This window comes from Dromiciops gliroides, chromosome 1, assembly GCF_019393635.1.
Source record: "Dromiciops gliroides isolate mDroGli1 chromosome 1, mDroGli1.pri, whole genome shotgun sequence".
In the NCBI taxonomy this organism is placed as follows: domain Eukaryota; kingdom Metazoa; phylum Chordata; class Mammalia; order Microbiotheria; family Microbiotheriidae; genus Dromiciops; species Dromiciops gliroides.
In genome coordinates this window covers 23,379,622-23,393,671 of record NC_057861.1, presented here as the reverse complement: position 1 = coordinate 23,393,671, position 14,050 = coordinate 23,379,622, and the positions used below count along the sequence as shown (strand labels likewise).

Sequence of the window (14,050 nt, the reverse complement as noted above, 5' to 3'; positions counted from 1 at the left end):
TTAATGACATTTTACATTCTGAGAATTTTGTTGACAATCCTTCAGTAAGGAAATGCAATTATTCTCACCCTGTGTGAAAAACAGCCCTTTAAAAAGTGTTCTTTTTTCCTCCTTCCTCCCTGGCTTCACTATCTTGGAACATGTCTAGAGGTCTGTACGCCCTTGCTCTCATCCTTCTCCACGTGATCAAAAAGGGAGCACAGCCATTTTTGCTTCCCCATATCTGGGTCCTCAGAACTCTTGGGAGTCGGCAGTAGAGCTGGATGTCAAGGTCAGGGCTGGCCCCAGGTTTAGCTACATGGGAACACTGCCTTCAAACAAAGTGAGTCAGCCATCTTGTCCAATCGAATGGGATGGAAACGTGGTTCAACAGCATTCAAGCCATTTTACAAGATAGTACTACAAAATGACCAACTCACCCATCCACAGCTAGGAGAAAAGAAATGATGACAGGATACTACATGGATTTCACATTTTTTCCAAATTACAATCAAGTCTTGTTCTATGCAGTGAAATTCTTTTGAACAGATCCCTGCAATGACCCACCTTTCTCTATGTCCACTAGCAAGTACAGCCTTTTGGAGGAAAGAAAAAGAGATGAAGTGATATATTTTTAGAACCACCACTGGGAGGTGAGAGCTTCTCCTTTGAACTTTAAGTTCAACAAACAAACAAAAGTACAAATAATTCTAGACCAATAGAGACTGATCAAAATGATCCAGAAAGAAAACCACTGTTTGAGCTTCCCCAGGCTCATAGATTTCAGCTCTTACTCTCCGGTTCTCCTGCACCTCTTGTTCTACATGTTATCTCCTCCATTAGAACCTAAGCTCCTATGGGGCAGACACATAGTAAGCACTTGATATGTGGTTTTTAATTGATTGATGGACCTAGTTCAACACCTTCATTTTAGAGATGAGGAAACCGAGGCTCAGGGCACATGGGTAACAAGTCACAGAGCCAAGGTTCAAAGCCGGGTTGTCTGATTCCAAATTCTGAGCCTCACCTGCCTCCATCTGCCTATGATTCCTAGCACACCTTGTGGTTTAGACTTTGCCAAAACGATCCGCATAATCTGACCAGCTCAGTACTGCAGGATGCTTTGCAGGGATGATGTGGGCACCCCAAAGTTTTCTCCGAGGAGCAAAAGGCATTAGGCATCAATGACCAAGCATTTATTATGCACCTACTATAGGAAAGGCCCTGGGCTAAGTTCTGGGGATACGAAGGCCCCAAAATGCACCCATGCCTGCCTTTGAGGAGCTGACATTCCATCACGGTGACACGTTCACAAGGAGACATAGACAAAAAGATCCAAGAAGAGAGAAAGAGAATGGAGCTGCGATTTCACAGGTATAGGGCACTGCTGAGAGGGATGGGCCCTCTGCCAAGGGTCCTGCACCTTCTCTGAAAGCTATAGCTGGAAAGCACTACCTAGGACACACAGTACTCAGAGTGTGTCATGGAACCGGGAAAAGCAGAGGCAGGACTTGAATACAGGTAAAAAGTTTGGAAATCTGAATGCAAAGAGCTGGGGAGCAACAGAGGCAGAAAAGGAAGCAATAAGTCTCCTGTTTATCAACTAAACTTTGGAAAGCAGGTAGAGTGATATGGCAACTCCCATTCTTGACCTACATGACTGGATTTGAGGATCACACTACCTAAGGATTTCAAAATCTTCCCCTGACCATTCAGGAGACTGGCCTTACTGACTACTGGGCTGAATCAACCACAGGGATGACAACAGGAAGGTGTGTCTTCCTTAGCATCCTCAGCGTTCCATAGCATCAAGTCCCATCCCTCTCCCCACCTAGTATCCCCTCCTCTGTCATATGTTGTTTAGGCTTTAAAAAATCAGAGACACATGGACAGACTCACCAACAGACAGAGGTGGCCTCGCAACTCACTTTTTATAGACCATGGGAAGGAATACCTCTTCCAAAATCTGTTTTTCCCCTGAGTCTTAGTCAATCAGCTGGAGTTCCCTTTGTCCTGTCTTAGTAGACACATTCACCCTTCCCATACAGGTTTCCACAATCTATAATGAGGGGCTTATCAAACTGACCCTTCTTAAACTAAGATAGGAATTACATATACCCTCCTCCTGACTTTCTGCCAGAAAGGAAGAGGGACAGGGACAGGGAGAGAGTGAGAATACATATACATTATATACTAAAAATTAGCTACACAATTTGTACAAAGTCATTTAGGTGGGGTGGGGCGGGGGGAGCAGAGAAGGGAAGAATGAGAGAGTCAATAGTGTAACAGAGTGGACAAAGTCACTGCCTTTATCGTCCTGCCTCTGACCTATCCTGGCTAAGTGACCCTGGGCAAGTCACTGAACCTCTCAGGGCCCTGATGTGCACTCGTAGAGTTAGTTACCTGGAGTTTTCTATTGATCAAACAATCAACAAATATTGAGGTATAGAACCCAAAAATATTTTTTCCAGGGCAAAGGCACTAGTAATTAAAATAAGAATTAAAACAAGAGTTCTGTGGAAGATGGGAAGGAAAGAAGGGAGAAGAAGGAAGGGAAAGAAAAGGGGTGGGAGGGGGTGGGGGGTCGTGGAGAATGGATCCAAAGAATTAATTAAGCACCTGATGTGAGCCAGGCATTGTGCTAAGCACTTTACCAATAAATAATCTCCTTTCATCCCCACAATAACCCTGAGAGATAGGCACTGTTATTATCCTCATTCTATAGTTAAGGAAAATGAGGCAGACAGAGGTGAAGTGACTTGCCCAGGGTCACACTGCTAGTAAGATTTTTTGTTTTTGTTTTTTGGTGAGGCAGTTGGGGTTAAGTGACTTGCCCAGGGTCACACAGCTAGTAAGTGTCAAGTGTCTGAGGCCGGATTTGAACTCAGGTCCTCCTGACTCCAGGGCCAGTGCTCTATCCACTGTGCCACCTAGCTGCCCCACTAGTAAATTTTTGAGGCTTGATTTAAACTCAGGTCTTCCTGCCTCCAGACCCAGGGCTCCATGCACTGAGCTCCTGCTGCCTTTTATCACTCTCTGAAGAAGTCAGGGGTTCAAAGAGGCAGAAATGGGGAGAAAAGCCCACCAGGGAAGGGGGGAAGCCTGTGGAGTCACAAAGACAGGATGTGGAAAGTCATTTATAAGGAACAGCCAATTTGGCTGAAACAAAAAGTACATGAAAGAGATGAGTGTAGAATAAATCTGGAAAGGAAGGTTCAAGGCAGAGGTGAAGACCTTTCAAACCCAAATAGAACATTTGGATTTGTTTCTAGAGCCAAGAGGGAGCCATGGAAACTTCCTAAGCTGGAAGGTAACACCATCAGACGTGTTCCTAAGGAATATCAATTTGGTGCCTGAGTGAAGCAAGAACTAGAGAGGGAAGGGAATATAGAAAAGGAGACTACATGGCTCTTGGGGAGGCTGAAGCCACGAGACTTGGACTGGCTTGGGAGAGAGTTGCTGAGAGAGTCTAAGGTGGGGAACCTAGGCTCATGCATGGAAGGATGGTGGTGCCCTCAGCAGAAAAAGAGAAGCTAGGAAAAGTGGGAGATTTGGAAGTCTGATTCACAATTATACTCTTAATCTTTAAAATGTTTTCTTTTACAGTGTAAAAGTAAATTTCACTGAAACACTCTACATTTTTGAAAATGTGAAATTAATTGGATGAGAATTAAGGAGGTTTAAATTATTTGGCCATCTCTTCAATTATCAACTCCTTTCTCCCAAAAGAGAAACCAGGTAAGTCAATAAGGTTAAATCTTAATATAAAGAACAGAATTATTTGTCCAAGTACATTCACAATTGCTAATGATCTGGATATATCAGATCTAGAGTGCAACATGACAAAAAAAAGGAGATAATGTGTCCTAATAGTTTCATTATCAAAAAACTTTAAATCACAAAAGAATCACTCTTAACAAATTTCAATTAATGAAAAATATTGGCTTATTAAGCCAAGAGGGTTTAATTTGGCATGGGATTATGGGAATTTTATATTTTTCCCTTTTCTTTCATTGCTCTAAAATCCTTAAGAAACATGTAGGGTCTCTTGGAGAAACAACACTAATTTATCACTATGTGTGCAGGGTTCAAGAAATCACAACAGTGTGAATAAAATTCCTATCTGCAGCCCCAAATCAATGTTCTGGAGGAGGGCAATTCCTTCAATGTTTTGCTAATTATAATACAATCAAAATATCTACTATAGGCTAAACTAGAAGGCCTTAAACTGTGGATCAAGGGGGCTCCTTTCAAGAGCAGAAGAGCAAATATAAATCCCAAGGGTACAATATGCTGATACACTTCATGGTTAGAGAGAGAGAGAGAAGCAGAAGCAGAAAAGGGGTTTATTTGTCTTCTCTGTGACTTTACTGAATTAAAGACCCTGTGTGAAATTTACAAGTATTCAGTAAAGTCACCTCAGTTGTGCAACCTGTTACAAAAAGATCCTAAAAAGATCTCCCCATCTTTCAGCCCTGGTGACCAAAAGGTTCCGTAAAGGAAAGAAACAGGGACAGAAGAGTGGAAAGCCTTGCACAAAGAGATTTTCCCTCCCTACCAATCGTTTCAACTCTTGCTATTTATTATCAAATCCCCAACCTTGACTAAAGCCTGTGGTTGTCTCCTATTCCTCTTTCTACATAACAAAACTTTTGAGAAACACTGATTTAAATTCAGCTGACATTTTAAAATCAAGCCCCTATACTATCATCTGGATTTTCTCCCCTTGCTCTTAATGAAGTTTAATGAATTTTTAAAATTTACTGCCACCTCTTTGGTCCTTTTCCTACTTTTTAATTAGTGATCAAGTAGACGAGTGGAAAAAAATGATTGCTGAAAGTCCCTGGGTTTCACCCATGACATTTAACTCATCCTTCTGTAAAACATGCTCCTTTTGGAGGAAATTTTGGCTTACAGTTGTTTTTAACAGAATCTTTTAAATATAAGGTATATCCAACATATCTTTAAAAACACCATTCTCCAGAACAATAATTCTGTGGCGTGGTTTTCTCAGAAGTGTCTATGAAGAGTCATGTCCAGGAACGATAGCACAGTCATCAATCCCCTACTTCTGCAGGAAAGAAGACTCTAAACTATGCTTCAAGCAAGTGTAGAACCTCGAGCAGTTCATCCTAGTGATCTTTGAAAGAAAAGGGTGGTTTAGAGTAGGTGCTCTCTAAGTTCTAGGTGTCATCCCCATTCCCACAGTCAAGAGAGATTACAGTTCATTTAAAGAAAAAAAAAAGATCTAAGTTTGCATTTGAATATGAAAACCATTTTCAAGCTCCTTGGGCCCATGCAGGTGGCCACCGAGGTATTTACTAGGTTTCCAATAGAAATGCTACCCTGAGCATCAAAATCACTGTTTGCCAGTCCTCTCAGCATCCGGATAGCCAAGGACTTGTGTTTGCTGTACTTCTGCCACACCAACAGGGGCATGCGTGTAAGACCAGAGCTAGGATCCTGTCTTCCGCCTGCCTCTCCCATTCAAGTGTTCAGAACATAAAGAGCATATGCTCCTAAAGTAGGGCTACACATGGTAATGAGGAGGGGGGCTTGGTAAGTGGAGCAGAAGGAAAGCAGTGTACTAAGGCAGGGTGCTTGGGAAGGAGTCACCCCCAAAGGCCAGTACTCCTGTGGGGCGTGGATTTGGGACCGCTGGTTGATCAACGAAAGATTTCCATTTCATCTTTCTCCTTGTTTGAGTAAAATTTTATTCTGTTGTTTTTAAATACAGTCCAAGACTATTGGGAATACCGTGTGTTCACTGGGTAGGGGAACCAAGTCAAGAGAATGATAAGATCCACCCAGGTTTACCTGGGCCCTTGAGAATTTACGACAGAAAAATTTACAGACAAATTGATTTGGAATGGAAATTTTTGGAGACTTTCAGTATATCCCTTAATAAAACTAATGTTCACAGTTGGGTATCTCACTAATCTAAACGCTCCTGCTCTGATGCCAAAAATACAAAATCCAATAGGGCTTCTCTTACCTTTCTAATAGGTTGTGGATTGCTTTGAAGAGCAGGGTCCTACATTCATAGGAAAGGCCATTCTCCCATAGTCCTTCCTCCACTACTATAAAACAAAACAAAACACAGACCGACTATTAAGCAGGACATCCAGATACACAGAAAGAGGAAAATTTGAAAGAAATTCTTCTTTAATATGGTAATAATGGTCTTTTCCACATTCCTCATTATAACCTAATGTATATTACACAAAATAATGCATACATAATAGAAAAAAATTTCACTTTTAAATTCGCTTTTGGTCTTGACAAAGTGATAGAGAAAAGTTTGCCTAAGTAGTATTTTTAATACCAAAACAAAGAGAATCTATTTCTATAGCCCTAAATGGGAATAGTTATGCCACTAAATCATTTTAGCTTCCCCCTAGAAATTCTACTTAAGCATAAGTCATCTTCCAAAATTCTCAAATTTTCTTTCTGATCCCTATGATTAAAGTATGGCTTAAAATAGAAGAGTGATTTTATAAAGGTGAGAATATCCTGACCACTGTGTTATATATATAAATATTTGGGGTGGGAAACTAGGAAAGGGAGATATATGTTTTAAATTTGCTTTTTTTTGTCACACTGGGAAAAAATTAGTGTACTGATGACATTCATGTATTAAGAGTCACTGAATTTTATTGCCAGAAAGAACCATTGAGATCATCTGATTCACCCTCTTCCACATACAGTCAAGATATTGATGCCTAATTCAGGGTAAGACAATGCAGTGGTAGGAGAGTCAAGACCAGACTGTTGCTTTAGGCCAGGGCACTTTCAACTGTATCATGCACTTAATCAACAAAGTAAAGTGATGGCCTAGGAGTTAAAGAAGATCCGGGATCTACTCTTATGTCTGAAACTACTTATCTACATCTACCACAGACAAGTCTCTTGACCTCTCTAACACTCAATTTTCTCATCTCTAAAATGGCAATAATAACACCTCATAGGGTTAAAAGAACAAAAGTAAATTAAATGGGTAAAGCACTAGGTACATCTCGAAATGTGCTACGTAAAGCAGTGATTTAGAGTTTAATCCTAAAGATACAATGTATTAAACAATGATGAGCAATGCACCAGGGTCAGAGGAAACTGATTAAGGGACTGAGGAAGAGGACACATTCTATTCCCAATCTTTATAACTTGGCCTTGAGAAATCCACAGAATTACATTTTATAGAACCGATTTTCTAATAGGAACTTCGAAGTTCCATAAACACCAGTCTCATACTAATAACTATCAAGTTGTTCCCTACCTTTATTAATTTCTGCTAAAACAAAATTACAAATATAAGGTTGCCTTTGAGATTTTATATTGAACAACAAGTATGAGGTAATAAAAGAATCTAGCAGTCATGGTGCCTTATGCATTCCTAAAATCTTCATTCTTTTACAAATGTATAAACAAGTAGAAAATGCCCCAGAGCAAGAAGTCAATTTCCTTTTTACAAATTATATTATTTCAACCCATGATAGCAAGGTAGTTGGAAGGATAAAAACGACATTTACAGAGTAAACTCAATTTCCTCTCCCCTTTTCTTATTTCTGAAAAAAACATCACTCAGGAAGACAACAGTATTATAATGGAGAATAAGAACACAGGTCAGAAAGAGGAGAAGTATCTTGAATTGTTTCCTCAAAAACATATCAAGATCTTTTCTATTCAAATTAGTTCAGGAAATTTTAAAGATGAAATAGTCTTGGGCTTTTCTCCCACAGGAGCTAAGACAGGTCTAATAATCAATAAACCACCTATCTGAGAACAATAAGAATCAATGAATAAGTACCTGCATGTTCTCCATGCCCCAAACTCCTCCTCACCTCTCACCTCTGGGCTTTCCTGGCTTCATTCAAGTCTGAGCTAAACACCCACCATCTACCAGAAGTCTGTTCTGACCCCTCCCAATGCCAGTGCCTTCCCGACTGAGCACACACCTCCCACCTTCCCCATATGGATCTTGTTGTACATCGCTGTTTTCATGTTGTCTCCTGCATTAGAATATAAGCTCTTTGAAGGCAAGGTCTGTCTTTGTGTTTCTTTGTATCCCCAGGTCTTGGCAGAGTTCCTGTCCTACAGTAAGTAGATGCTCACTGACTTAAATTAAGTGCAAGACCCAAAAAGAAAACAGGATTTGTCCTGAAAGGAGTTTACATTTTATTTGGAGATACAACATAAACACAAGCAAGCCAATACATAGAAGAATCATGGAAATGGGGAGCCATTAAAGGGATGGGTATGCATAAGAGAAGATTTCTGGAAGAGGCAACACATACATCAGGTGTACTCTGAGGCAGGCTAGAGTCCATGGGGGAGAGAAGAGACATGGGGGACCACTTGTGAAAAAGCATGGAGATGAAAGCTGAAATGTCCTGCAAGGCATACAACTAGCATGCCAGTCAGCTTAAAATGAGTGTGTGCGCATATGTGTGAAATAAGACCAGAAAGGCAGGTGGCACACATGCTGTGGGGAGCTTGAGGTGCCAGGTGGAGAAGTCTGAATTTTATCCTAGAGACAAAAGGAACGCAAGAAAGACTTTTTGAGAAGGGAGAAGACGTGGCCGCGTCTAGTACAATGGGTGTAGTACAGAGGACAGAACGCTGGATGTGAAGTCAGAGGAGCTGGATCCAAAATCTTCAACCTCCATGACTTGGGCACAAGCCTTTAGCTAATCTGGGCTTAAATTTCCTTATCTATAGAAAGATGCATCTAAACCAAAAGGTTTTTAAGAGTCCTTCATCCGAAGGGTCATAGGTATCATCTTTGCTATAGGAATATCAGTTGAGCAGCTATCAAGAAGATGAATTACAAAGGGGAAAGACCAATTTATAGACTATTACAATAGTCCAGGGAAGAAGGGATAAGGCCTGAACTAGGGTAGAGGGAAGGACAATGCATGGGATATCCTAGGTCCATACTTAATGTTTGCTGACTGAACAAAAAAGGGAGAGAAGGAACAAATTGTGAGAGATGCTGTAGGAACAGGATTAACAGAAGATTATTGGGTAATCTTTGGGGTGACCTTGAGGAAAGCCTTTTCAACTTAGTGGTGAGGGTAAATGTCAGATTCTTTACAAGGGACTGAGGAATAGACATAGAGCAATGAGTGTAGTTACATTCAAGGAGTTTGGCTGTGAAAGTAGAACCAGATATAGGCTAGCCTGAGGTCATATGATGGGTCATAGTTGGTGGTTGTTGGTGGTGGTTGCTGTGGAATAGATGAGGAAGAACTGGGAGTATTTGTAGGTAGGCGGAAAAAAGTCAGTGAATACGGTAAGACTGAAGATGAGGAAGAAGTAATGACTGAGGGGACAAGCTCTCAGAGGAGATGGGAAGATTAGCCTTGCCAAGGAGAGTCCACCTCTTTGATAGAGACAGAAGCAAACAAGAGAACAGGGGTTGATGAAGAGGCATTTTGAATCATAAAGTGGGAGGAAAGGAAACATGCCAGGGATGGCCTTTATTTTTCTCGTGCTTTGGGGAAGTTGGGAAGGAAGTAATATAGGAAGTTATAAGAATGAGAAGGATGTCTTGTAATATCTACTGTGGAAAGTATAAGAGAATAAATCAAAGAAGGAAAAAAAAACTTGCATGCAGCCAGGGCCCAACTGAATTTAGATAACAAATTTGCAATGACCCCAAATAGGCATAACTTTCACACTGCTAAAAAGTGGTCTAAATTCTATTTGAACACCTGTATATAGGTTTCTGTATTATAGCTCGAGAGTCAGGCTAATTCACAATTTTAAAAAATCGTTTGTCTTTTAAATATTTTTAGAATGCTAAGAGATTTGGAATCAAAGGAATACTACAAGCTCATGCATACACAATACAGTTTTCCTCATCTGAAAAAAAACAACTTTTAAGTGGGGAGATGGGATGAGGGGGGTGGGGGAAGTTGTGTGTTCATTCATAAAATAAGGAAAAACAAAAATATAGAACAGATTCGATTGAAAAAAATAATAGTGAATAAATTTAAACAGTGGGATAACATGGTGTATTTCTTGGAGTCAGAAGACCTGAGTTCAAGTCTTGTTTGTGACATATACTAACATGGGGACACCCCACCCCCAGGCAATTTTCTAAGACTTATTGTTGTTGCTGTTAGTCCTTCATTCTAAAAGACCATGACATCAGAGTGATATCATGACTTGTAATGAATTGGATTTAAATGAAGGAGGGTTATGCTAGGTCTCCAACCTCACTCTCTCCTTCAGCTGGGTACAGTGACTAGATACATATCAGGATGATTGGAGATTTCTCTGGATGTTTAAGGCCATTGGGATTAAGTGACTTGCCCAGGGTCACACAACTAGTAATTGTCTTAGGGAAGATTTGAACTCAGGTTCTCTCAACTTCAGGGCCATTGTTCTATCCACTATGCCACCTAACTGCCAGATGAATGGTGGTTCTGCACAGGTGGAAGTTTCCAGACAAGGATTAACCCCATCTATAAAATCATAGGACCCAAAAAAAACAAATAATTAAAAAATAATATTTTCTTTTTCAGGAAATAACTGCATTTTAAAAGTCTAAAAAGCATTTTCACAAATAAATCCTAATCATATTGCCTATGTAATTTATATCGTATTATTGCTAAAGGAATACAAACAATTTTTAATTTCAGGCAAAATAAATATGACAAAACTTAGGGGAAGAATGTATAACACCAAGGCTAACATAATATCACAATGCATTAGGCTCTTCAATAATTTTGTTATAATTACTAATTAATGTTATAATCCAGTATAGTAAAATGATAATTATAATAAATCAATAACTATCAACGGCATTATAATTATTAATAAATTAAGACATGCCAGATCACACAATTTCACTAGCACATGAAAGTCCTTTGCAGAACTCAAAGAGTAATAAGGGAAATATTCTTAGGATTAAACTATGATCCATGATGTTGCCATAGTTCTTGCTTTGGTTTTTTATGTGGGAAAAAAAAAAGGAAAAAATACTAGGAAATTTTTCCGAGTGAAAATCACTTTTGAGAACTACTCGATGCCACAATTTGAGAATAAATTCTGGGAAATAAGACTATGAAGCCATTCAAGTTAATATCAAATAACAGCACATTGTCCCCAAAGGTAGAATGTCAAGAAAAAAAGTACTCTTTCAAATCATTGCTCATTTTCAATTCCAAATAAAATACCTTGTTTATTTAATGAATAGTTTACACTTCTCATATAATTATCAATCATTAATAAGTGAAAATATTCAGACACAGTAGACACATTTCCATTTCAAAAGTGGTAACCTATGACACAAGGGAGCCAGGCTCCATAAATACTATTACATGAAAACACCTGTATCAGTTTCTCTGAGATTTCATGGAAAATCCTGAATCAAAAAGACACTGAACTATGCTATGAAAATACAAAGACAAAAATCAAAACCCTTGTTCTTGGGAGCTTACTTTATGTGTCTATCTCTATAAATCTGCTGGACATCTCTCTTTGTATATGTCCACGTTTGTGTGTGTATGTGTATACTGATGGATGGATGGACGGACAGAGGGATGGACAGACGGATGGATGGGTGGAGGGATAGGTGGACGATAAATACATGATAGAAAGATGGATGTCTATATAGATATATTACCTGTAACTCTATCTCAATCTCTCTATATAGACAGGGAGACATCTATCCATATTTATCTAGGCAGATGTCTATACCTATCCACAGAGATTCTATTCAGAATCTATATTTATATTGAATCTATATCTATCTACCTATATTTATATGTCTAGCCATATATCTATATCTAGCCATAGATAGAGATAGACATATACTGCTGGACATATATATTGTAGGGCGCTAAAGTTCTAGCTAAACTGTCTAAAATATCGAATGAGTGGTTGCCAATAAATTATAAGCTTTAGCAAGAGTTAGACTTTTAAGCATTTATTAAGGAGAATAAGAATTTGGTAAAGAGAGAGAGAAAGGCCTAGATTCATCTATCTATCAAAGGGAGCGCAGGTCTCCTGCTCCACTCTCCACCAGAGTCCTCACGAAAAAGAGATCGCCAGCCTCACCCCCTCTCCCTCCCACAAGCAAACGTCACTTCTTGACACCAAAAAAAAAAAAAAAAGCCACATCTTGCCCTCAGGTGCCTTCTCCTCATGGGGGAGCATTCCTACAGTAAGTCTTGAGTAGGTGGCATCATTCCAATCGTTACAATATACAACATATGTATAGACATATACAGGGAGAGTTGTCCCATAGGTATGGCTTATACTTGATTGGAGAAGACAGGGTCATCTGCATGGCAATGTTAATATAATCTTTGGGAGATGATGTAGGAGACAACACAGAAAGAAGGCTCGGGAGAGGACACTTATCAAGAACGCACACTCCTTCCAAAGGCCTTTCTCAATTTCCCTAGTTGTTCATGTCCATAAGTCATCTCTATATTTTAAAAAATAGATCCCGTGTTTATCTATGTATGTGCTGTCTCCTCCTGGTTAAAATGTAAGGTGCTTAAAGGAAGGGGCTGTCTGTCTTTCGTGTGTGTGTGTGTGTGTGTGTGTGTGTGTGTGTGTGTGTGTGTATCTCATATCCACAGGCCCTAGTATAGCTCCTGGCACACAGTAGGTGCTTTATAAAATACTTCTTATCAACCACATTTGTAAAAACGACTTCGTGGACCCCAAGTTAGGACCCTCTGTGCTAAATTGTAGGGTTCTTAAAAACAAGGAACATGGATCTCTCCGTAGTAAGCTTAGCAGCACATTTTATACACAACAGAAGTTCAATAAATGTTTGATTGAATTGAATGACTGCAGAATAACCCATAAAACATTAAATAATCTCTCAGTGGAGTCTGTATTATAAGCATCCATTTTGGCTCCAGCAGACTTTAAGGAAAAATGCAGAATGCTGTGAGGTGCTATACTACAGTCTGGGGAATTGGGAAAAAAAAATTAACTGAGACAAAAAACATGCCTTCAAGGAGCATAAGAGATTTTTAAGGGTAATAAGACATGTATAATAATAAAACCAAAAACTAGACAACTTTTGAAGGTACCTTTCAGCTTGAAATTCCTGTTATACAAAATATAATCAGAAAGAAGTCAAAAGTAGTACCAAAAATTTAAGAATGAAGCCATCAGGGGCAGCTAGGTGGCACAGTGGATAAAGTGCTGGCCCTCAATTCGGAAGGATCTGAGTTCAAATCCGGCCTCAGACACTTAACACTTACTAGCTGTGTGACCCTGGGCAAGTCACTCAACCCCAATTGCCTCACCAAAAAAACCCAAAAACAAGAATGAAGCCATCATTTACAGTTTTAGCAAGGTTCAGTTGTTTGGGTTTTGTTTTTTGGGCTTGTTTTTTCCTACGTGTAGAATGAATATAAAATAATAGGACCCATAGTTGGTTTTTTAAAAGATGCTATATTTGTTCTTTTTTTGGCGGGGAGGGGGGTAGGGCAATGAAGGTTAAGTGACTTGCCCAGGGTCACAAAGCTAGTAAGTGTCAAGTGTCTGAGGCCGGATTTGAACTCAGGTCCTCCTGAGTCCAGGGCCAGTGCTTTATTCACAGTGCCACCTAGCTGCCCCCTATATTTGTTCTTAACAACTAAATTTGTTCCACTATAGAAAACATTTATATTGCAATAACTTAATGAGGAAGCCCTCAAAAACTTGTGACCCCCAACTGTCCCTCTAATCATTATTTATCCTAGAGTCTCTTTAAGCCTGGCAAAATGGAGAACTCACTTGGGTAAGGTTAGAGAAGCCTGGGAAGTTATACAGAACAAAAGGTAGGAAGAACAATTAGAATCTTAAAGACAAACTTCTCTTCATGTACGTTTTCTGTTGTTATAGTGAGCATTTATTAAGCATTTACAAGTCATTTAACTTAAAGAGGAGCAAAAGTAAATTGAAACTGAATTAGGTCATTATCTGTACAATTAATTCCATGGCAACCCTGAGAAGGCACAAGATTCAGATCTTTAAATTCCTCTGTCACAGATCCTACTGCAAACTTCAGTAACAAACTGCTCTCTTCTGTTCTTGTGGATGACTTCCTCCCAGCAAGAGG

General features: G+C 39.5%; 1 protein-coding gene across 4 annotated transcripts in view; it reads right to left on the bottom strand.

Moving 5' to 3' along the window:
• The window catches only part of MED13L (mediator complex subunit 13L), a 428,665-nt gene that overhangs the window by 187,632 nt on the left and 226,983 nt on the right, over positions 1 to 14,050 (bottom strand). For 2 of the 4 annotated variants that reach the window (XM_043988426.1, XM_043988440.1), the window contains exon 3: positions 5,975 to 6,059. The exons of 1 other annotated variant lie outside the window; for it this stretch is intronic. In XM_043988426.1, coding sequence (XP_043844361.1) covers positions 5,975 to 6,059 — 85 coding nt within the window. The remainder of the gene's footprint in view (positions 1 to 5,974; positions 6,060 to 14,050) is intronic. One more of the 4 variants, XM_043988433.1, reaches the window with a different exon arrangement.